This window comes from Macaca mulatta, chromosome 11 (genome assembly GCF_049350105.2).
Source record: "Macaca mulatta isolate MMU2019108-1 chromosome 11, T2T-MMU8v2.0, whole genome shotgun sequence".
NCBI lineage: Eukaryota > Metazoa > Chordata > Mammalia > Primates > Cercopithecidae > Macaca > Macaca mulatta.
Window position 1 is genome coordinate 58,982,395 of NC_133416.1, and position 22,835 is coordinate 59,005,229.

The following is a 22,835-nucleotide window of genomic DNA, read 5'->3' on the forward strand; positions in this document are numbered from 1 at the left end:
AAGTATGTGCCAATTACACATTCTGGCATGGGAAAATGACCACAGGATGAATCTGGGACCCACTGTAAGTCAGACCTGAGCTAAAACTTCATTAATTACCTGACCTCCATAAGCCCCTACTCTAACTGGAGGACCACAATCATGTTTTGGGTCCCCTGGAATCAATGTCAGCTCAGAGCCAGTGTCCAGTGTCCAGTAGTCCCCAAAAAAGGACCAGTTACCCTGGTAAAAGGCTGGAGGTCTCCTTGGGGAAAATTGGGAGAAAGATTAACAGTATAAATTATCAGTAGTGTAGTGGGGTCCTTCCTCAAAGGGACCTGGCCTCCCCTTTATTCAAGGGGAATATTATTGTGAGTCTGTACACTGCTTCAAGTCTGGAAATGGATTGAGGGGGCATGATTCTCTATTTTTATAATTCAAATTAGTCCTTTGTCCACTTGACCTGGAAGTTTTCTGCTTATACAAATTAAGAAAGAATGTAGTAGGCTTCCTATCAATTTCACTTCTAGGAACACCATGATTAATTAGCCAATGCCAGAGCTCTACACTAGTCAGACTATTCTGATTGCTGCTTTGCCTCTGCTACCCATTATGGTAGCTACGCCCACCTTACCTTTGACAGTTAAGTGCCCCCACTTGGCCTTGCCACCTCGGGATCCAATTATTCCCATTGCATTTAAATTATCCAGTTGAGTGACTGCAGTTCCCACTGTAAGATCTGGCATACAGGGAAGAGCAATCACAGAGCTCTTCAAGGATGCAGGTGCTCCCCTCACAAATCTATTTTGCAAGGTATTAGTGAAGGGTATGTCTTCTGGACCCTACCAGTTGGGATGAGTAGGTTTAAGGTGACTAATCCACTCTAGCATTCCAATCTCCCTATACCTTTGGATCCCTTCCTCTACATTAAACCAAGGGAGATCAGGCATATCCAGCTCACTCACGGTGGGCCATCTTTCGATCCATGTTTCAGCTAACCAAGCAGATAAACTATTAGAACCTTTTTTAACTCCCCAAGCTGCAATATTAAATACAGAATCCCTGCTTAGTGGGCCCATATCAACAAATTCAACCTGATCCAACTTTATGTTCCTTCCACCATTGTCCTACAACCTCAATATCCATTCCCATCCCTGTTCTCCAGATTTCTGCTTATACAAATTAGAAAACTCCAGCAGGCCAGGCACCGTGGCTCATGCTTGTAATCCGAGCATTTTGGGAGGCTGAGGGGGGCGGATCACTTGAGGTCAGGAGTTCAAGACCAGCCTGGTCAATATGGTGAAACCCCGTCTCTACTGAAAATACAAAAATTAGCCGGGCATGGTGGCATGCACCTGTAATCCAGCTACTCGGGAGGCTGAGGCACAAGAATCACTTGAACCTGGGAGGTGGAGGTTGCAGTGAGTGGAGATTGCATCACTGCACTCCAGCCTGGGCGACAGAGCAAGACTCCATCTCAAAAAAAAAGAGAAAGAAGAAAAAAATCAAGCAGTTCTTTTGGAGTGTAGCTCATCTTGTGGGTCACACTCTGAACCTCACCTCTAGGGACCTGCCATGACTTGAGTCTAGTTACAGGTCTAGAAACAAATAGGGGTGTTGGGGGTGGGTTCAGAGGAGAATCAGCATTGTCTTGCCTGGCAACTGCCTCTGGGGAGACCACTGTTGCCTCAAGCATTGCAGGGTTAATCTCAGACAAATGTGGAAAGGCTGGTGGCAGCCTGGATGAGGGAAGGAATATTGCCACCACTGGGGATGGGGAGGCTGTTTCCTCTGGCAAAAAAGGCTGTCAGAGTTTACAAGCTCAGTGTCCCCAGCTTCATCAGGGTCCTCCCACACATCCCTATTCCAAGTTGCAGAGTCCTGTTCTTTTCCAATCAATGCCCTCACTTTAACAATAGATACCGGCAGGGGGTGGTGGTGTACGCCTGTAATCCCAGTACTTTGGGAGGCCAAGGCGGGCGCATCACGAGGTCAGGAGATCGAGACCATCCTGGCTAACACGGTGAAAACCCATCTCCACTAAAAAATACAAAAAAATTAGCCAGGCCTGGTGGCGGGTGCCCGTAGTCCCAGCTACTTGGGAGGCTGAGGCAGGTGAATGGCGTGAACCGGGAGGCAGAGCTTGCAGTGAGCCAAGATCGTGCCACTGCAGTCCAGCCTGCGTGACAGAGCGAGACTCTATCTCAAAAAAAGAAAAAAAAAAAAATAGATACCTAGTGAGGCTGTGCATGCACCTTTCCTTGCAGGCCAGCCACTTGCATGATAACAGCTTGTGTCTTATTTTCTGTATTTTCAGCCACTTGCATGATAAGAGCTTGTGTCTGATTTTCTGCCATTTCAGCCCTTTGTCTATAGGAGATAAGACTCAGGGCAATCTTAGAAGACTTGAGGCTCAGTATGTGCTTCTGGAGCTGGGAGTTAGCATCCCTGAGCTCCTCCTTTTCTTTCATCACTTTCTCCAGCAAACTTAGGAGCAACCAACCAACTTCATTATAGTCCTTGGTTCTCCACATAGTCACTAAACTCTTTGCCTTTCAAGAGCGATGAATCATGAATATCAAATACCATCTATTTTGCAAAACTCCCTAAACAGTTCACACCAGGGACTATTAGTGTTCTCCATGCTATCAGAAGTAGAATCCTTCGCATTTTGGGGTCTAATCAGATTAAGCAGCCAACTCCAGAAACCCCAAAAGCAACTAAAGAAATCTATCCTTAAAATTCTGTTCCTCTAGAACCACTCCTGGTAACAAAATCCATCAGGGTTTTCTAGAGGGACAGAACTAATAGGATAGATGTGGTCTCACATGATCACAAGGTGAAGTCCCACAATAGGCCATCTGCAAGCTGAGGAGCGAGGAAACCAGTAGTGGCTCAGTCCGAGTCCCAAATCCTCAAAAGTAGGGAAGCTGACAGTGCAGCCTTTGGTCTGTGGCCAAAGGCCCGAGAGACCCTGTAAAACCACTGGTGTAAGTCCAAGGTCCAAAAGCCAGAGAACTTGGAGTCTGATGTTTGAGGGCAGGAAGCATCCAGCGCAGGAGGAGATGAAGGCTAGAAGACTCAGCAAGTCAGCTGCTTCCACCTTCTGCTTGCTTTTTTCTAGCCGAGCTGGCAGCCAATTAGATGGTGCCCACCCACACTGAGGGTGGGTCTTCCTCTGCCAGTCCACTGACTCAAATGTTAATCTCCTCTGGCAACACCCAGAAACAATAGTTTGCATCCTTCATTCCATAGTTAATGGCAATATTAACTATCACAAGGAATTGGGGTAAAACTAGCTCTGAAACCACCTGCAGTACCCCTTAAATGGTGTTTCTACTGCCTACATTACTGTCTGCCCCATTTCTCTCCCTTTTTCTATGGGGACAAACACACATTCATCTTTCAAAACCTACCTCAGGCATCATCTTCTCTCTGAAGCCCTACTTGCCTACCATATATGGGCTGCAAGTATCACATATACTTGAATATATGTTACATAACCTGACTTATTTGGTCAGGTTATGATTTAATTGAGAGAGCTGAGAAATCATCATGGGTGGGTCCTGGCTAAGGTAGAGATTTTCTTGAAAGCTCAAATACCCCATGGAATTCTAGCTCCTGAAGAGGCTCCAAGAGGTTACCTGACCCACTCTCTGAACTTACTGCATCTTGTCTTTTCCTGAAAAGCTAAGATTCTTCAAAGGGGATTCTATAGCCTTGTGCAGTTAACTGCCCCAGTATTTATGCATTCTTATGATTGAGAAATGTTTCCTTAAATTAACTCCCTCATGTCAGCTGAAGCTCCCATTGTCTTGTTAGTGCCTGGACAGCAAGAGAAGGTACTGAACAAAGAGAACATGTCAGTGCCATCCCTTTGGTTGTCATTTCCCAGACTTTTCGACTCCTCTTCCTTCCTTCTGTGGCCCCTCATTTGGGTTCCCTCATTGCTCTGTAGCGTTAAAGAACAAGTGGCCTGGTTGAGGCGAATCCCAGGATGAATATAACTAGAAAAAGGCTCTCTGATTTGTACACTTTCACCTTTTGCCTTTATATCCTAATGCCTTGGCATCTTTACCTGCTGATACTGGTTTCTTTTCTTTTTCTCCTTTTTTTTTTTTTTTTCTTTTTTTTAAGACAGAGTCTCTGCCTGTCGCCCCGGCTGGAGTGTGATCTCGGCTCACTGCAACCTCTGCCTCCCAGGCTCACGCAATTCTCCTGCCTCAGCCTCCTGAGTAGCTGGGGTTATAGGCATGCGCCACCGCACCCAGCTAACTTTTGTACCTTTTTTCTTTTTGAGACGGAGTCTCACTCTGTTGCCCAGGCCGGAGTGCAGTGGCGTGATCTCGGCTCACTGCAACCTCTGTCTCCCGGGTGCAAGCAATTCTTGTGCCTCAGCCTGCCAAATAGCTGGAATTACAGGCATGTGCCACCACACTTGGCTAATTTTTTTGAATTTTTAGTAGAGACTGGGTTTTGCCATGTTGGCCAGGCTGGTCTTGAACTCCTAGCCTCAAGTGATCTGCCCACCTCAGCTTCCCGAAGTGCTGGATTACAGGCATCAGCCACTGCACCCAGCCTGATACTGGTTTCTGATTCACGACTTGCAGCACAAAATCTATCAGCTCAGAGTTGAAAGTCACTCCTGAGAGTCCCTTTAGTTTTCTAGGCTAGTTTGGTAGACTAGGGAGGTAGGGCTATGTGAAACCAAAGATGTTCTTTCAGAGCAAAGAAGAAGATACTTTGAAAATTGCTAGCACTAGCAGAATAACTAAGACATCAAAGTTAAAGGATAATGAGGTCATGAGGTGGAGCCAGGACCTCTCACTTACTGTTTGTGGATATGGAAATTTGATTCCATTGTGGATAGTATTAGTAACATCTTAGAAAATCATATGTGCACAAATCTGGAAAAAAAAAACTAATCATTCTTGAGTAGAAAAACAAGTAAATGAGGACCTATTCATAAAAGGGAATACCACTCAATTGTTAGAATGAATAATCTAAAATTATTTCAACATGAGGGATCAGTCTCACAATTGTAATGTTAAATCTCAAAAACAAGGTAGAGACCTAAACAGATGGACCTCAGAAGACAGATACAGCCTGGATGTGGCATTTCACACCTGTAATCCCAGGACTTTGGGAGGTTGAGGAGGGAGGATTGGACTGCTTGAACCCAGGCATTCAAGAACAGCCTGGGCAACATAGCAAGACCCCCATCTCTACAAAATGTTTAAACTAAATCAATAAGACAGATACAGTATAATTTCCTAACCATAGTAGGAAATTATATAGGATTCTTACATAGTAAATCTATAAACACACACACTAGAATGATACATACCATCTTCAGGATTGTGGATGCTTCATCTGGGAATGATGAAAGAGGAAGAAAAATTGGCAAAATGCTAGCCTGTATTAAATCTTTGCTCCATCCCAGTTACTCGGGAGGTCTGAGGTAGGAGGATCACTTGAGCCAAGAAGTTTGAGACCAGCCTGGGCAACATAGCAAGACCCCATCTCAAAACAAAAAACAGCATCAAAAAACAAATTTGTGTGTTAGTTATGCAGTGTTTGGCACATAGGTGTCTATTTTATTGTCTACTTTTCTGTATGTTTAAAACGTCACTTTTTTTGTTTGTTTGTTTGTTTGGGTTTTTTTTTTTTGGAGACAGGAGTCTTGTTCTGTCACCAAGGCTGGAGTGCAGTGGCATGATCTCGGCTTACTGCAACCTCCACCTACCGGGTTCAAGTGATCCCTGTGCCTCTGCCTCCCAAGTAGCTGGAATTACAGATGTGCACCACCATGCCCAGCTAATTTTTTATTTTCAGTAGAAACAGGGTTTCACCATGTTGGCCAGGCTGGTCTCCAACTCCTGGCCTCAAGTAATCCACCTGCCTTGGCCTCCCAAAGTGCTGGGATTACAGGCGTGAGCCACCATGCCCAGCCAAAATGTCACTTTTTGAGAGTTCAGACTGAATAGTAAGGCACTTATTCTGCAAAGCCCTTTGAACCTAAGGGTTCCACAGTGCCAGGTAAAAAAAGTAAAGAGAAAGGGTGTCTCCAATCTCAATAACATAACGTCTTCTATTCCTCTTCTTAGGAATGTTCCTGGCAGATATAATTGAGAAATACTTTGTTTCCCCAACCCTATTCCGAGTCATCCGATTGGCCCGTATTGGGCGCATCTTGCGTCTGATCAAAGGTGCCAAAGGGATTCGTACCCTGCTCTTTGCCTTAATGATGTCCTTGCCTGCCCTGTTCAACATCGGCCTTCTGCTCTTCCTGGTCATGTTCATCTTCTCCATTTTTGGGATGTCCAATTTTGCATATGTGAAGCACGAGGCTGGTATTGATGACATGTTCAACTTTGAGACATTTGGCAACAGCATGATCTGCCTGTTTCAAATCACAACCTCAGCTGGTTGGGATGGCCTGCTGCTGCCCATCCTAAACCGCCCCCCTGACTGCAGCCTAGATAAGGAACACCCAGGGAGTGGCTTTAAGGGAGATTGTGGGAACCCCTCAGTGGGCATCTTCTTCTTTGTAAGCTACATCATCATCTCCTTCCTAATTGTCGTGAACATGTACATTGCCATCATCCTGGAGAACTTCAGTGTAGCCACAGAGGAAAGTGCAGACCCTCTGAGTGAGGATGACTTTGAGACCTTCTATGAGATCTGGGAGAAGTTCGACCCTGATGCTACCCAGTTCATTGAGTACTGTAAGCTGGCAGACTTTGCAGATGCCTTGGAGCATCCTCTCCGAGTGCCCAAGCCCAATACCATTGAGCTCATCGCTATGGATCTGCCAATGGTGAGCGGGGATCGCATCCACTGCTTGGACATCCTTTTTGCCTTCACCAAGCGGGTCCTGGGAGATAGCGGGGAGTTGGACATCCTGCGGCAGCAGATGGAAGAGCGGTTCGTGGCATCCAATCCTTCCAAAGTGTCTTACGAGCCAATCACAACCACGCTGCGCCGCAAGCAGGAGGAGGTATCTGCGGTGGTCCTGCAGCGTGCCTACCGGGGACATTTGGCAAGGCGGGGCTTCATCTGCAAAAAGACAACTTCTAATAAGCTGGAGAATGGAGGCACACACCGGGAGAAAAAAGAGAGCACCCCATCTACAGCCTCCCTCCCGTCCTATGACAGTGTAACTAAACCTGAAAAGGAGAAACAGCAGCGGGCAGAGGAAGGAAGAAGGGAAAGAACCAAAAGACAAAAAGAGGTCAGAGAATCCAAGTGTTAGAGGAGAACAAAAATTCAGTATTATACAGATCTAAAACTCGCAAGTGAAAGATTGTTTACAAACTTCCTGAATATTATCAATGCAGAACAGCTGTGGAGACTCTAACCTGAAGATCTATACCAAACGTCGTCTGCTTACCACATAACACAGCTGCATCTTGAGCAGTGACCTGCCAAGGGCAAAGGACCCCGCTCCCTAGACTCACAGATTTTCTAATGCTTGGGCAGGTGGTTACTGCATGTTCCACATCAGTCAATGCAACTTAGGACAAAACTAACCAGATACAGAAACAGAAGAGAGGCTGCCGGGACCAGCGTATTTCCGTTGCAGCCAAATGGATTTTATTTTTTCATTTTATTGATTCTCAGAAGCAGAAGGCATCACTTTAAAAGTTCGTTTGTTCATGCAAACTATATTTGCATTCTTACATTAGTTAAGCTAAGCAGCAAAAAGAAAACACACACACACACTCACATTTAGCCCATGTCATTTAATTGTCAGTTTCTTTGACATAAAGCGCATCTTCTCCACATGGGCTTCACATGGTTTGGAGATGGGTGGGGGAAAACAATCAGGTTTCTTCAGGCTGAGGAGGACTTGCTCAGGCCGATTCCAAACATTGTGCTCGTTCAATGCGTAGAAATGATTTGCATGATGGCATGCCGTGATCAGAAGTCATGCATGAGATCCATACACCACAGGACACTACTAATCTAGTCCCTTGCATTGGGTCAGCCTTTGGACAGGACCCAGCCCTGCACCGTTCACTGTATTTGGAGAAAATGGTAAGAGTTCCATACCGGCTATAATTCTTTATTATGAGTTCTTAAAAGTCCTTCATACACCTTCTGGGTAGGGAAATAACCAACTAATTGACTAACACCACCACCAACAAAAAACAAACCCAATCCAACAAGCAGATGGATCCGTTGTGTGTATATGTTTAACAGACATCTCTAACATACAGCCATTGTTGCACATTTTGCAAGATGAACTATTTAATGCTGCTCTGTGTCCAGTACATGGGGGAGACTTTGATCCCAAATGGCTTGTACTATTTATGTCACTGTAAAACCAAATCCTAGGGCTAAAAAAAAAAATTCATTTGTATCTTGCAGTATTTATGATGATCGTTTAGCCTTCATACTGGAGAATTGACACTTATTTGGGATAGAGTTAAAGTGCTATTCAAAGTAGCACCAGTTATCTCTAGGGGTAATTTGGGGAACTTAAAACGACCTTTCATTGGGAGTTACGGGGTGCTCATTTCATTTCGTATCATGTCCTCTGCATTGTGGCTTTCTCCAGGCATGGGTCGATGCCGCGAGGGGTTCAGATACTCTGAACTGGCCTCTCTCTTCTGCAGAGGGGTCGTCGCGTACTCACACACTGCATGGCTCCCCTGCCTCCATCACATTTCTCCACTGAGCAGGGCTTCCCTTGCCCACAGAGGTGGGTGAGGGTAGCAGCACTGGGGTTACGGCTGTGATTTCCTTCATTTATTATTAGAATAATAGTCACTGGTGGGACCTGAGGTAGAGATGGAGCCGCCTCTGAACCAAGCTCACTTGGTTTCTTTACTGCACTTGTTTTCATGAGAAAGCAATTTAATATTAATTCTTTAGGATGTTCCAGCTTCCCCCAGCGCATTCCCTTGCAGCCAGTTTTGCAGTCTGCTTAGCGACCTGCCCATTGTCATTGAAGTGTGGCTTCTGGGGGAGCATCATTTCTTCCATTCCATCTCCTGCTTTAGGAAAGACAGTTTTCAGTCCAGGGGTTTCTCACCTAATGACTGGATTTCAAAGCCAAGATGCTGCAGTTGAATGTGTCAGTAAGTCTATACAAAGAGTGAAAAGACTTTAGCATGTGAACCAAATCAAAATAACTTCTTCCTGAACCATACACTAGAGGGGGAAGAACCACCAACCCATAATCAGACACACCGATCTGCCTTGCAGTAGAAGCACTTTGAAGGTAATTTCACAGTCCACCTGACTAGTTTTGCATAGAACAAACCACAGTAAGTCGGTAAGCAGAGCTTTCTATCTTGTTGGACCACTAGAAACTCTGTCCAGCTCTCTCAAGCGTGCTTCTGCAGCAGCACCCGTAGAATTTTTGTACTACACCCAATACCAGACTGGGAAGGCATCTCTTTCAGTGACCCTGCTAACTGCTAGGATGAATGTATAGTAACATGTACAGGCTACATTGTAAACAGCACAAAACAGAAGCTGACATGTGTGGTTATTCTTTTTAAGAGAATTATAAATACTGTAATATAATTTTATTTTATTGGCATGCCTTTTTGTAAATATAAATTATTAACTTATTAAATAGGAAATGGCTTCTGGCTTATGCCATTGTCATGTTTATTTTTATTTTTTATACTTTTCTTTCTTCTTAGAACTTAGATGCTGTCAGCCAATGTACATCCCCAAACCAGACAGACAGACAAAAAATTTTTTATTGCTAATGGTCTTTTCCAAAACAACAAAAAATATATATTTTTGTTCCAATGTGCAATAAATTCTAACCACGTCTATGCAAGATTTGGCTAAACTTAATAATTGTTCTTAGGTCTTGAGATGGGCGACAGAGCTGTAAGATCTCGCTAAGTACACCATGTGCTCATGCTAGTGATGTCATTAAGCTACTAGAGCATAGTGATGAGATTTTTCTGAGATGTAACCGTTTCCCTCCGCTAGCTCCTGACCCCAGCCCAATAGGCTGTCTCCTCAGTAACACATGGGCCTTGGTATCTGGCACCCATCAGCCAGCCTCATAGGAAAGAAGCCACCTCCGCTGTATTTGAAGTTTCACTTAAAAAAAAAAAAACAAAAAAAAAAAACTTTTCCCACCTTTTTATCCTTCACCCACTGTCCTTCCACCTGCTCACTCACTCTCTCACCCATCCTGCTCCACACTTCTTTGGTAGTAAATGACACCATCACCAGCAGTTTACACCCGCAGTTAACAGGCATTGAACTGAAAGAATCAGCGATGACGTTTGTGTGCATCTTCGCTGAGTGGGTAAGTGGCAACGCTTTGCCAAATATTAACGAAGCCAATCAAAAAGCAGCAGCAGCCACAGTATCACTGCACATATATATAGATATATATAAATATAATATAAATATTTATTTTTTGTAGCCAGGTCCTTGGTGCAGTATTTATACTCCACAATCCACCTTTTAAAAAAAGGACAAAAAGCAAAAAGATGTGTGATGCTGTTAATTTAAAACGCAGAGCCAAAGCCACTGAGCAGCAGCTGACATGGTTGCTGGTTTGTGTGTGAAAAACATTTTTCCCCTCTTCTTTCCTTAACCTCCTTGTTGCTTAGGATGAGGAGACTGTGTAATTTAAAGCAGAGGATGAGAGGAGGAAGAAACTTCCATGTTAACATGGCCTACTCTCACTCCTTTCTAAACGAGCCACTTTTGGCGTCAGAAGTTGACTGGAGAGAGAGAAAAAAACAAACTCCCAGTCAAAGCTCCTAAAGCGACAGTGCCCAGAGTTCTTTTATTTTTGCTGCAACCAACGTAAACCTGTAAAAGACCAACAGTGAAGATTAGTGTATTAGTGAATGCATGGAGGCCAATGCTGCCCTAATGAGACGTGATAAAAAGTCCATCACTCCTCTAAGCCAAAAGGAAACAAAATAAAAATGACCCTTTTTACTGTACAAGGGAAGCCTGTCTTGGTGTGTTTGTTGCTTGACTATCCCAATTCTTGAGTCCTGGGAGGGGTCTGGGAATTGGGACCTTAGCACATTTGGGGAAAAGAGGGGCATGGAGGGAAGACAAATCAAAGGGGCTCTCGCAAAGTTCTGGCTGAGAAGGAGAGATTGGAAGAAAAGCAAGGTCCTGACCCCCCAGATCCCCACTCACCCATTGCATGTGGCATTCCCCACTACTGGCCGGTGCTTAGAGGCCCATAAAACCCCTCCTCACCTAATCCACCTGGCAGAGCCCTCAGAGATGATGTCAGCCAACCCAGCTGGACTGGCCTTACTTCTGCCTTTTTCACCTGTATGTTTAAAAAAAAAAACCTACCCCCATGCCCCAAAGCTAGGGCATGCGCGATGCCCAACAGCCTCCACTCTGCAAGCTCATACTGGGCCCTGCCCTCCATCACCCCAGACAGGCCCACAGACAAGGGCCGGTCTCCTTCACATTTCTGTGGGGGTGGGGGCACCCTTCCCCTTCCTTCTCTCCCTGTCCTCCTCTGGGGACATCCCTCTCTAGGCCTAGGCCATGTCTCCTGGTTCAGGAACACACTCTCAGGAGGATCTCGAAGTGCCCACTCTAGTCCGCTCCAGTAGCTGCACTCTGGAGCGAGATGGCTGGTAGGTCAGTCCCCATCCTTCTCCCCTCGGCCCCCAGCCTCCAGGCCTGCTGTGGAGGTGAGACCGCCATGGGTCATGACTTTGTGACTTGAGACCTGGGCATCTTCTGTAATGATGCCTCTTTCTTTTCTCAGATGTTGCCCACAGTTTAGCAAAAAGCTTTGTTCATTTTCAGGTACCCCCCCACCCCCTAAAGAATTGGCTGCAACTTGCCAGCCAGGGGGACATCAGGAGAGCAGAGGAAGTCTGGGTTGGGAGGGGCCCAAGTTTTGCAACAGAGTTTCCATTGTTCAGCTCTGTGCTTTCTTGGATTCCCTTTCCAAGATTACCATTTCCTCCATTAAAACTCCTGAGGCACCCCTGCCCCCGCCCCCACTGCTGTTTGCTGTACATAGAGGCTAAGTGGGGTGGGGTGGGTGGGTGTGCACGTGTGTGTGTGTGTGTGAAGAATGTACATAGGTAAAGGGGAGTGTGGTCCAGTGGTTCCAGAAAAGGGACAGAACTCCTGTGTTCTATCCCTAGCTTGACCGCTGGCTCGCTGTGTGGCCTTGGGCAAGTCACTTAACCTCTCTGTGCCTCAGTTTCCCCATCTGTAAAATGGGGATAATAATACTGACCTACCTCACAGGGGTGTTGTGAGGCTTTAACTAAATGTTTTGTAAAGCGTTTTGAGATACAGAGGCAAAGGCGCTAGGGAAGGGCAAAGTATTATTGGACTTAAGGAAGCTGAAATGGTACCATAAATGCTGCTATTCTGAGAGCCATTTTAAACTGCACTGCTCCAACCACCCCCGCTTCTCATCACCAGGACAGCAGGTCGAGAAAATGACTTTCCTTTCACTTGCTTCTGGGGTTTGTGATTATTCAAGACAATTTTTCCCCTTGCTGTATCTCCTTCCCTCACCTCCTCGACTTGTTCCCTGTTCTGTTTATGCGGAAATGGCAGAAATGCTTGAGAAATGAGAATGTGTAAGTGGATTGGAAGTTTATAGTATGAAATTTCAATTTTACTTTGTACTGTACATCTTTTTACTTTAGAATTTGCAATAAAGGGTTACGTCAATCTTGTTTTCAACTCTCCTCTTGGACTGGCCTGTCATTCTGTCATTGCCCTCACACTGAAGCCCAAGGTGGACAGGCGCCACCACCTCGCAGGATCCCTGTGGCAGGGACAGAGTCTGCGTGAGGGCTCACCCTGGCTCAGCCCCTTGGCTGGGCAGGCAGTGCCCGAGCCACTCCTAGGTGTGTGGGAAAGGTTTGGGATTTCACTCAGCGTGTCAGGAGGCCTTGCCTGAGGTGGGCAGCACTTTGGAGGCAGCGCCTTGCACGTGGGCACACCCCTCTGTAGTGGTGCTGCCTCTGCACACTCCAGCAGATCCCCAGAGCAGCCCCGAGGGGGAACTGCCCATGTTGTTCTGGTCCCCATCATGTTTTTCAAGCCCCTTATTGCGCACACACCTTTCATTCTGGAGCTCAAACTTTCAGGTCAGAGGGTCGTAGGTTCGAGAACATGACTATGCCACGAACTAGCTGTGGCAGAGTTTCCGCATGTGTGATGGAGACAATACCTTCTCCCTTGGGTTTTGAAAAGTACATCAAATAATGTATGTAACTGGTTAGCATGAGGCCTTGGCACACAGTGCTCAATAAGTGGTAACTCTTCGTGGAAGAATAATTGCAAGATAAGAAGGAATCTGCCTGGCGCGGTGGCTCACTCCCGTAATCCCAGCACTCTGGGAGGCCCAGGCGGGTGGATCACTTGAGCCCAAGAGTTGGAGACCAGCTTGGCCAACAAGGCGAAACACCGTCTCTACTAAAAACACAAAAATTAATGGGGCGTGGTTGTGCACGCCTGTATTCCCAGCTACTCAGGAGGCTGAGACAGGAGAATCGCTTGAATCCTTGAACCCGGGAGGCGGAGGTTGCAGTGAGCAGAGATCACACCACTGCCCTCCAGCCTGGGCGACAGAGCGAGGCTCCATCTTAAAAAAAAAAAAAAAAAAACTAAGCTGACAAGAATTGGTTGGGGCACCTGCCACCCTGGGGCCTGGTACCTGAGTCCCTCTTCCACCGGCAGTCCCACGAGTTTTGCTGCTCCTTTCCATCGAATTAACAAACTCTGCCCTTTCGGTATTTCATAACGTTTATAAACCGTCCAAAGCACCACTCTCCCAAGACTGGGCTCCCATTTTACAGCTGAGGGCAGGGGCACTGTGAGGTGAGGGAGAATCTGGCCCATTTGCAGCCCAGGCTCCCGGGGGTGCGCCCCGCTCTTTAGGAAGGAGCGGCTTTGTTTCCCAACAGCCCTGCACCGTGACGAGCGGGCTGGGGCTGCCGGGCCACGCCTCGTCGCCTCCGGTGATCCACAGCGTGAGCAGGACGAGCAGCGCCCCGGTGCCCAGCGCCCCCACGAAACCGGTGAGGAGGCCGAGCGCCAGTGGCCCCGCCCAACCCATGGGGCTCCGCTCATACAGGGGCTGCGGCAGGCGCTCCACAATCAGCTCCAGGGCGTCCCAGTCCCGCGCTGAAACCGCGGCACGCCGGGGGCGCAGGGCCGGGGCAAGGGCCGCGCGGGCGGCGCCGCTGGGCTGCTGCAGGAAGCGCTGCCCGAACTTGCGCAGCTGCAGCGTCGCCTGCTGGTGGAGGTTCTTGCCCAGCTCCCTGGCCACGTCGGGGCGGCCGCTGCGCCGCAGGGCCCGGGCCAGGCGGTCCCAGGACAGGGACGCGGCCTGGGGGGCCAGCCAGGCCGCCAGCGCCTCCCGGCAGCCGTCGGACACCTCTCCGGGCCCGGCTGCCCCGCCTGCCGGGTCCTCGGCAGCCTCTCGCCGCCGCCGCCGCCGCCGCCGCGGGCTCGGAGACCCCGACGTGGTGTTGAGCGGCTCGGGCCGCGCCAGCCGGTCCTCAGAAAGCCGGGACAACTCGCCCTCCACGTCGGGCTCGGGCGCCTCCAGGAGCGACCGGAAATGGCCGCACTCCTCCGGGGTCAGCAGTTCGGCCAGACGGACGGCTGCGTGAGGGCCCATAGCGTCCACGGCCCCTGCCGGAGCCCACGCCCAAACCCAGAGCGCCAGGACGAAGGCGCCCGCCGGAGTCCGCGCCTCCATCCCTAGCGGGAACCAGGGACCGAGGGCTGTGTAGGGACGGGGACGGGCTCCGAGGGCCCCCGGTGAGCGGTGGGGGAGGGGTTCCGAACGCCCGCGGATTGTGGGAGGGAGGAGGCTCCGAACACCCGGGAAGCCAAGTGGAGGAGGGCATTGGGGACGAGGGGGCTGCCAACACCCAGCGACAGAGACAGGGACTCAGACATGGCACTTGTTGGAGGGTCTCACGAACTGGGATAAGAGGGCTTGCAACCCAGGAAGGGGGTTCTCAGCCCCCCAGGAGGCTAGGATTCTGGGCCTTTACATTGTAGCTCCTGCCCTAGGCCTCCTAGTACCCACTAATACCTCAAACTGAACAAGTTACCAACATCTCTTCTAATTCATGTACTCCCTAACCCCTCCCCTCTTTACCAGAATCCCTAGACCCCTTGCTCTCCATTAACCTCGATATTCAATCAATTCCTACATTCTCTTTTTTTCTTTTCTTTTTGTGCAGATGGGGGTCTTGCTATGTTGCCCAGGCTGGTCTCCAACTCCAGCCTCCGCCTCTGCCACCACCTCCCAAAGTGCTGGGATTACAGGAATGAGCCACCGTGCCTGGCCTCAATTCCTAAATTCTCTTTTTGTCTACCAAATACTAACGTTTAATATTTATTAAATGAATCCATCATCCCATTCCACCACTCTAGTGCGAGTCCAAACCCTCCTCCTCTCTTGCTAGTCCTCCAGCCCCCATCACTGCCCCCACACACTGGGGCCTTGCCTACCTGCACTTACTCCATTTCCCCCAAGGAAGCTTGGCTCTGGCTCTCCTGATCGCGGCCTGCACTCCTCCTGCTGTCAGGCGCCTTTGGGAAGCCCTCCCTGACTCTGAGTCACACCCCTTAGTGGTGTCCCCATTAGGGACTCCTCCTGTCTGCCCCACAGCACACTGCAGCTGGGCCTGTGTACTGTCTCCCCCACTAGACTGCAAGGTCCCTACATTGTCCCCATGGCAACTAGAGCATAATAAAGTGTTCAGTAAAGATTTGTTGAGTCAATGTGTGTATTTTTTGTTTTTTTAAGAGACAGGGTCTCCCTCTGTTGCCCAGGCTGGTCTCGAACTCCTGGGCTCAAGGGATCCTCCTGCTTCAGCCTCCCAATGTACAAGGATTACAGGCATGAGCCACCATGCAGGGCCATTGTGTGAATTCTTAACTTGCAAATCAGTGCTGTCCTCAGCCCCCTAAACTCCCACAAAGGCTTCATCATGGAGCCCCAGCTCGTAACAGGGCAAGGAAGGCCCTCCATGGTGAGGTCCCTGCTGACTCCTCCAGCCTCACTCCTCCGATTCCTGCCCTCACGATCTTGTAACACATCAAGGCTCGTGGCACAGCACGTAAGATACAGTTTCCAGCCTCCATACTTTGCCCAACTATCCCCCTCCCCTCCCATGTAGGAAGTTTTCCTGATACCCCACCAAGACCACCACAAGTCAGGATCTTTTCTGGACGTTCTTTCTGTTTGTGTTTGTGTTTTGTTTTGTTTTGAATCACAGTCTCCCTCTGTCACCCAAGCTGGAGTGCAGCGGCATGATCTTGGCGCACTGCAACCTCTGCCTCCCAGGTTCAAGTAATTCTTGTGCCTCAACCTCCCAAGCAGCTTGGACTACAGGCACACACCACCACGCCCAGCTAATTTTTGTATTTTTAGTAGAGACTGGGTTTCACCATGTTGGCCAGGCTGGTCTCGAACTCCTGACCTCAAGTGATCCATCCACCCTGGCCTCCCAAAGTACTGTGATTACAGACATAAGCCACCATGCCCCCAGCCATTTTTTGGCATTCTTAAGATAACCTGTGCATCCTCCACCAGGGCACTCATCTGGAAATTAGAGGACTTATTCAACAAACATCTATTCAATGTCTTCTGTGTACCAGATAATTGCACTAGGCGTATGAATATAAAGGCTAATTTGATGTAGTCCCTCACCCCCAGTAGCTTTATCCAGTTGCATTTTTAAATGATCAATTTCTGAGCTTTTCCCACCTAGACATGGGCTCCAAGAATAGCAGCTGTGCTTGACCCCTTCTGTATCCTCAGTGCCAGGCCCAATGTTGCACACAGTAAGGTGCAAAATAGAGGAGTGGGGCCAGGTGGGTCTGGACCTCCAAGGGCTGAGAGGCTTGTGGTAATGGACTCTGGGGCAGTGCCTTAGAGCCCCCACCTCCAGGCACACTCACATTCGTGTCTTCTTTGCTTTGCAGGGTCTCCCTGGTGCTCACTCTGCCTCCTGTATGTGTGCAGTGAGCCACAGCAGGGAGCCCGGGGGCACCACTCCCCTGTGCTCTTGCGCATGCTCAACAGTCTTGCCTAGACTATTCAAGGACCTAGGAGTTGTGGGTCCAAATCCCTCATGGGCATCTCTACAGAGCTTTTTCAGCAAGTGTTTCTTCCTAGGTTGTTTAGTCTCCCAGTTTATGATGAGCTGTCACAGATAAGAGTTAGGGGACTGGGCCGGGCGCGGTGGCTCAAGCCTATAATCCCAGCACTTTGGGAGGCCGAGACGGGCGGATCACGAGGTCAGGAGATCGAGACTATCCTGGCTGATACGGTGAAACCCCGTCTCTACTAAAAAATACAAAAAACTAGCCGCGACGAGGCGGGCGCCTGTAGTCCCAGCTACTTGGGAGGCTGAGGCGGGAGAATGGCGTAAACCCGGGAGGCGGAGCTTGCCCTGAGCTGAGATCCGGCCACTGCACTCCAGCCTGGGCAACAGAGCGGGACTCCGTCTAAAAAAAAAAAAAAATGAGTTAGGGGACTGATGGATGGGGGGATGGTAGACAAAGGCCACCACGTGACCTGAAACACCGGAACTCGGCCGTCTCCACACCCCGCCCTCCGCCCACTTTATCTCCACTGAGAACAGAATACAAGTATAACCCTAGCTCTATTCAATGAAGGCTGCTGCAGGTTCTGGATGGCCCCTCCCTCTCTTCAGCACCCCCCTTCCTCCATGCATTCATTCGTTCACTCATTCAACAAACATGTGAGCCCTTCCTTGCCCCCCTATTTTGTGGCTCTGGGGATACGATGAGCCTGCCCCAGAGTTGTGTGTCAGAGCTCAGAACGGCAGGAAGGCCCCTTACCCATGGCTTCTCCCCCATAGCCTCAGTGCCCATTCCCGTAGGTACTCGCTGTATCACAGTGAGTCACAGGAGTCCTTGCTCCTTGTTACTAAGGGACTAGGAACACCCCGCCCAGAGCACCAGCAGACCTGGGTGTCCAGACATCTCCCAGAGGGCTCCCACATCCCACTGCTCCCAAGAAATCTGCAAACCACATGTCATCGCTTTAATACTGTGTAATACTTTCTTTTAAAATACAGTCTCTTCTGAGGTAGACAGACCACAACTGCAGAGCATCGTCAGACAGGAGCTAAATACGTCCATGTACAACACGCAGCAAAATGAGGTAGAAATGGTTACAGTGGGAGGAGAGGATCCCAGCCCCAGTCTGGGTAGAGGAAGGGGAGAGGCCAGCTCGGAAGTCACCCTCCCCACTCCCTGCCCCTGGATTCTTTGGTATGCCTCCCCCCCAACATTACCAGAGCTGGACCGGCCCTTCCCCTACCCACCCCAGAGCCCATGAGGTAGGTGCCACTAGGCTGGGGGCAGTCTCCTTGTGCAAAGCTCCCCAAGCCTGGGGAACAGGAGCCTAGTAGAGGAAGCAGTGGGGGCTCTACCTCTCAGAGCTCCCTGCCTCTTGAAGGGAAGGCTGGGATCCCACCCCAACTTCCCTGACACCCTCCATCCCCCCACCCCCCTATACATACACACCTGAGAGAGAACCCCTCACTCCATGCTCCCTCCGAGGGTCTTTTGCAGCCTGCAGCTGTGACCCTGCAGCCCACTGCTTCTGAGGCACCAAAGCCCTGCTGGCGGCTGGCTCCAAAGAGGGGGGTCAGAAAGCGACAGGGGGTCGGGGGGAAGCAGAGCAGCCTTCCGGTCAGCACTCCTAGGCCAGCACAGGCCCTGGGTGCCAGGGCCCCTCAAAGGTCCCCCACAGACACCCTTCCAGCCAGGAGGGGAGGCAGTAGACTCTAGGAAATGCACGGGCAGGCAGGGAACTGGAAGGGAGACTGAGGTGGGAGAGAGAAAAAGTGGTGGGGCGGGGCGTGCCCCCTGCTTTGGATAAAGATCAGAGTTATGAAATGGGCTGGGGGTGGTGGGAGCAAACTGCTAAAGCCTCATCAAGGTAAAATTGGTGGGAAGGAGAGAAATATGGTTCTCGGTAGGGCTCCAAACCTAGTGGAAAGTTCGGGCAGGACTGAGACTAAGCCCCCAAGGTCAGAGAAAACACCCCTGCCCATCTCCCTCACCCTCTCCCAGCCCTGGAGCTCCAGACCTAGGACTCCGGGGGAAGGGGGGAGACACATTTTCTCACAGAGCCCCCCAAGTAAGGGATGCTCACTCCTTCTCAGAGCCTCCAGCAGAGGAGGCTGAAGTCCAGTAGCTGATTTTGTGGCCAGACTGTCTACCCAGATGGAATCCTCCCCAGTCACCGGGGACTTCTGCCAAGGCAGGGCCAGGGGACATGACCTTTCTGGAGACTTTCTGCTTAGGTCACCTTCCCATTTGGGCCCTCCCAGCCTACTTTCTGGGTCTCGGGAAGGAATTGGGCAAGAGCAGCCTAACTCTGGATAGCCCTTCACAGAAAACACTCAGCGGAGGGGTTGGGTGGGGCAGGGGGCGGGGAGCGGCAGGAGAGAAATAAAGCCTCCCCTCTCTCAAACCCCACATTCGTGCCTAGGCCTCAGACCCTGGGGAGGAAGCCCTTAGGAATACATTCTGCTTCTGACCAGGATTAGCTGGGGTTTCACTGAGGCCTCTGGGTCTTCCTCTCCCCTTCCCCATAAGTCTCATTTTTTGAGTGTCTGGGAGAATGTGCTCCCCTGGATGGAGTGGGAGGGTTGGGGTGGGGGAGAACAGGTGTGAGGGGCACACAGGAGAGCAGCCAAAGTCTAACATTCTTTCTGAGGTCAGTTTCTTCCTGAGTTGCCAAAAGAAAAAGAAAAACAGCAAATTCTACACATTTTACAAAAATAAGCCTAAAATATGAAACAAGCTACATTTCTGGGATCTCCCCTCAAAAACAAACAAAAACTCCCCTTCTTTAGGGTTTTTTTTCCTTGATCCCCCTAGACCCTAGGTTTCAGATGGGTACAGGGGTAACCCTCCTCCCCTCCTCCTCAGCCCATGGGCCTCCAGAGCTCCTGCAAAGAGCCACTGCAGTCCAAGTAAGAACAGAAGGCATGAAGAGGCATTAAAGCTCAGGGACCAAAAGGCGAGGAACGCTGGAAAGCCAGGGATGGAGACAGAAGCACAGAGGGTGAGGGAGGGAGAGCTGGGGAGGGAGGGGCAGGAGAGAAACAGGGCCAGCATTGGGGGGAGGGCTGTCAGCGACAAAGCAAAAGGGAGAGAAAACCAAGAGAATGCAGAGAATGGGATGGAGATAGTGAGGGAGAAGGAGGGTGCCATTCAGATAGCGAGGAGACAAAAGGGTTGTGGCAAGAGAGCAGGAGTTCCTAAGGCCCCGGGTGCCAGCCCATGCCGGATCTGCCCGGTCCGCCGGGCGGAGATGGCGAGCTTCCAGTCCACAATAAATAGGAAAAACCTGAGTACACGGCGCATATGGCATCTATCTGCCTGGCAGAAGCATTTTCCTTACCACGAAAAAAAAAAAAATCCACCAGCAGACCCCCTCCTGTCCTCCATCCCACATTCACCACTCTGGCCCCTGCCAGCCGGGTTTAGTCAGCGACATCCCTCCCACGCGGAGGCGGCGGGGACGGAGGGACGGCGGCTCCCGCGGCCTCCACCGCGCGCCGTCAGTGTCCGGAGCCGTACATTTTGTCCCACTCCACGAACGAGTCCAGTTCCTTGGCGGAGGCCCTAGGGCCCATTTTGGACAGCGCTGCCTCCAAGTCCTTGTAGGAGAGGGGGCGCTGCAGCCCCGGGAGGCCCGCCCCGGCCGCCGCCTGCTGGCACAGCTGCCCTAGCTCGCCCCCAGAGAAGCCCTGCGTGCCCTGCACCAGCGCCGCCAGTTCCCGCTCACTGAGCGCGCAGCCCTGCTGGGCCAGCGCTCGCTGCAGGATCTGCCCGCGGGCCGGACTGTCTGGCAGCGCCACGTAGAAGCGGAGAGAGAAGCGCCGGCGGGTCGCCTCGTCTAGAGCCGCGGGCCGCGAGGTGGTGCCCACAACCAGCACGCCGTCAGCCCCAGCGCCGCAGCCCCCGTCCAGGCAAGCTAGGAGCGGCACCTGCAGCGCGCCCCCTGCCGCCGCGCTGTCGTCCCGGGAGGGAAGCAGCGCATCCAGCTCGCTGATGAGGAGTACGGAGGGTGGGCGGCAGCGCGCGGCCGCGAAAGCAGCCTGGAGGAGGCGCGCGCCCTCGGCGGCGCCGGGCGCAGCTAGGGTCGCGCCGCGCAGGCGCAACAGCGTAGCACCCAGCTGCGTGGCGAGGCAGCGGCCCAGCAGCGCTTTGCCGGAGCCCCTCGGCCCGAAGAGCAGGACAGTCCGCGGCGGGCGCAGGCTGCCGGGGTAGGCGGGCGGCCTGAGTAGGGGCCACACCAACTCCTCCTCCAGCGCCGCCTTGAGCGCACCCTGGCCCGCCACATCCGCCCACTGTACCGGGGGCCCGCAGTCCACCATCTTGCTCGTCACCAGCTCCAGGGCCCCGGGGTCCACGCCTTTGGGAGGCTCCCCCGACGGCACGGCGAACCCCCCACGAGGAGCCGGGGCCCGCTCCGGGAACTTTTCAAAGGGCTCCAGTTGCGGGCCGTAGACGGGGGAGCCCAGGACCTTGAGGGGGACGCCGGCACCGTACTTGCCTGACGCCTCCACCGCGGCTCCCGGCGGCTTGGCCCGGAACCCGTTGCCCCGACACTCGCCGTTGTCGGCGGCGGGGTAGGAGGCCCCGTCAGCCGCGGGGGCCTTGGGCTCGTACGCGTACTTGCGGTAGCGGCCCTCGGGCCCCTCGTCGGCGGCTTTGCGCTTCAGCGACAGCCCGGACTCGGCACCCGGCGCGGCCGTGGGGAAGCCATAGGCTGTGGGTGGCGCCGGCGCTGGCAGGGGCGTGGGCGCGGGCAAGCCCGGGGTCAGGTAGGGGGCCGGGGGTGGGCCTGGGGGCGGCGGGAGCGCGCCGTAGCCGGGTTGCGCCGCGTAGCCCCCTGCGGGATAGTTGTACAGCGGCGCTGAGGGCCCGTACCCGGGCGGCGGCGGGGGCTGCAGAAGTGCGGCCGGGGGCGGCGGGGGCAGCGCGGCACCCGTCTGCGCGCAGTAACCCGGCGCCAGGTACCCCCCGCCGTAGCCCGCCGCGTACTCGGGCGCCGCCGACGGGCCCCCGCACGCATTGCCGGCGTAGAGGGGTTCAGGGAGGTTCCCGGCTAAAACCGGGGAGCCGCCTAGGGCCCCGGAACTGCCCCCACCGCCCGACTTGGTTCCTGGGAGGCCCTCGTGGAGTGAGGCCAAGGGGTAGGGTGGCTCCGGCCCTGGCCAGGGCTCGGGGTCCCCTTTGGCGCCGTTGAGGAATGAGGCGTCGCTGTACCCGCCCAGGGCCGGACGCTCGTAGGGAGAGTCCAAGACCCCAGAGTATTTCTCTGCATAGCGCTTTAGGAGGTTGGAGGCAGTGAGGGCGGAGATGTCGTCGTGTGCCCAAGCGTAGTGGCAGCGTTGGCGACCCCCAGGGGGCAACTCCAACTTGTGGGCCGGCGACGGGGTGGTGGAGGAGACATCCAGGTGCTGCTCTGGCCACTGGTTGAGGGGCTGGGCGTGTTCCGGTGTCCAGTGCATCTTCAACAGAGCTGCGGGCAAGAAATAGGAGGGCTGGTGAGGTCTAGCCACCGAGGACCCAGCGGGCCACTGCTAGCCATAGACAGTCCTCCTAGACTGCGGCTTGGACAGGCTGGGCTTCCGGCATCCACCACCTACCGCCCCACTGTCCTGGGGCCCTCCCTCCAGGCACCAAATAAACTCCTTATGTCTCAGGATTAAAGTTGTCTGAAAATGTTTTCCTCAGCGCCCAAAGGGGTCTGGAAACCATGTGGCTCGCCCTCACTTCACCTTGTAGGCAATGGTCATTATTTTTGTCCTGGCCATTCCAGCCATGTCCTCTGTAGG

At 51.9% G+C, this 22,835-nt stretch overlaps 3 protein-coding genes across 9 annotated transcripts in view; 1 reads left to right on the top strand and 2 right to left on the bottom strand.

Annotated features, from left to right (window-relative positions):
- The window catches only part of SCN8A (sodium voltage-gated channel alpha subunit 8), a 213,565-nt gene extending 200,906 nt beyond the window's left edge, over window positions 1-12,659 (top strand). For all 5 annotated transcript variants that reach the window (XM_028829498.2, XM_028829499.2, XM_028829495.2 and 2 more), the window contains one exon: window positions 6,087-12,659. In XM_028829498.2, coding sequence (XP_028685331.2) covers window positions 6,087-7,234 — 1,148 coding nt within the window. In that variant the 3' untranslated portion in view covers window positions 7,235-12,659. The remainder of the gene's footprint in view (window positions 1-6,086) is intronic.
- A 994-nt stretch (window positions 12,660-13,653) lies between these two features.
- TMDD1 (transmembrane and death domain 1) lies at window positions 13,654-17,908 on the bottom strand. Its single transcript, XM_077954333.1, has one exon. It carries the CDS (start codon window positions 14,681-14,683, stop codon window positions 13,724-13,726), a length of 960 nt encoding a protein of 319 aa, XP_077810459.1. The 5' UTR covers window positions 14,684-17,908; the 3' UTR covers window positions 13,654-13,723.
- Window positions 17,909-18,010: 102 nt separating this feature from the next.
- FIGNL2 (fidgetin like 2) overlaps window positions 18,011-22,835 on the bottom strand; it is a 31,472-nt gene continuing 26,647 nt past the window's right edge. For all 3 annotated transcript variants that reach the window (XM_015151750.3, XM_077954282.1, XM_077954283.1), the window contains one exon: window positions 18,011-22,519. In XM_015151750.3, coding sequence (XP_015007236.3) covers window positions 20,550-22,508 — 1,959 coding nt within the window. In that variant the 5' untranslated portion in view covers window positions 22,509-22,519 and the 3' untranslated portion in view covers window positions 18,011-20,549. The remainder of the gene's footprint in view (window positions 22,520-22,835) is intronic.

Coding starts and splice junctions, on each gene's coding strand:
- TMDD1 (XM_077954333.1), bottom strand. CDS start 14,683: ATGGAGGCGCGGACTCCGGCGGGCGCCTTCGTCCTGGCGCTCTGGGTT.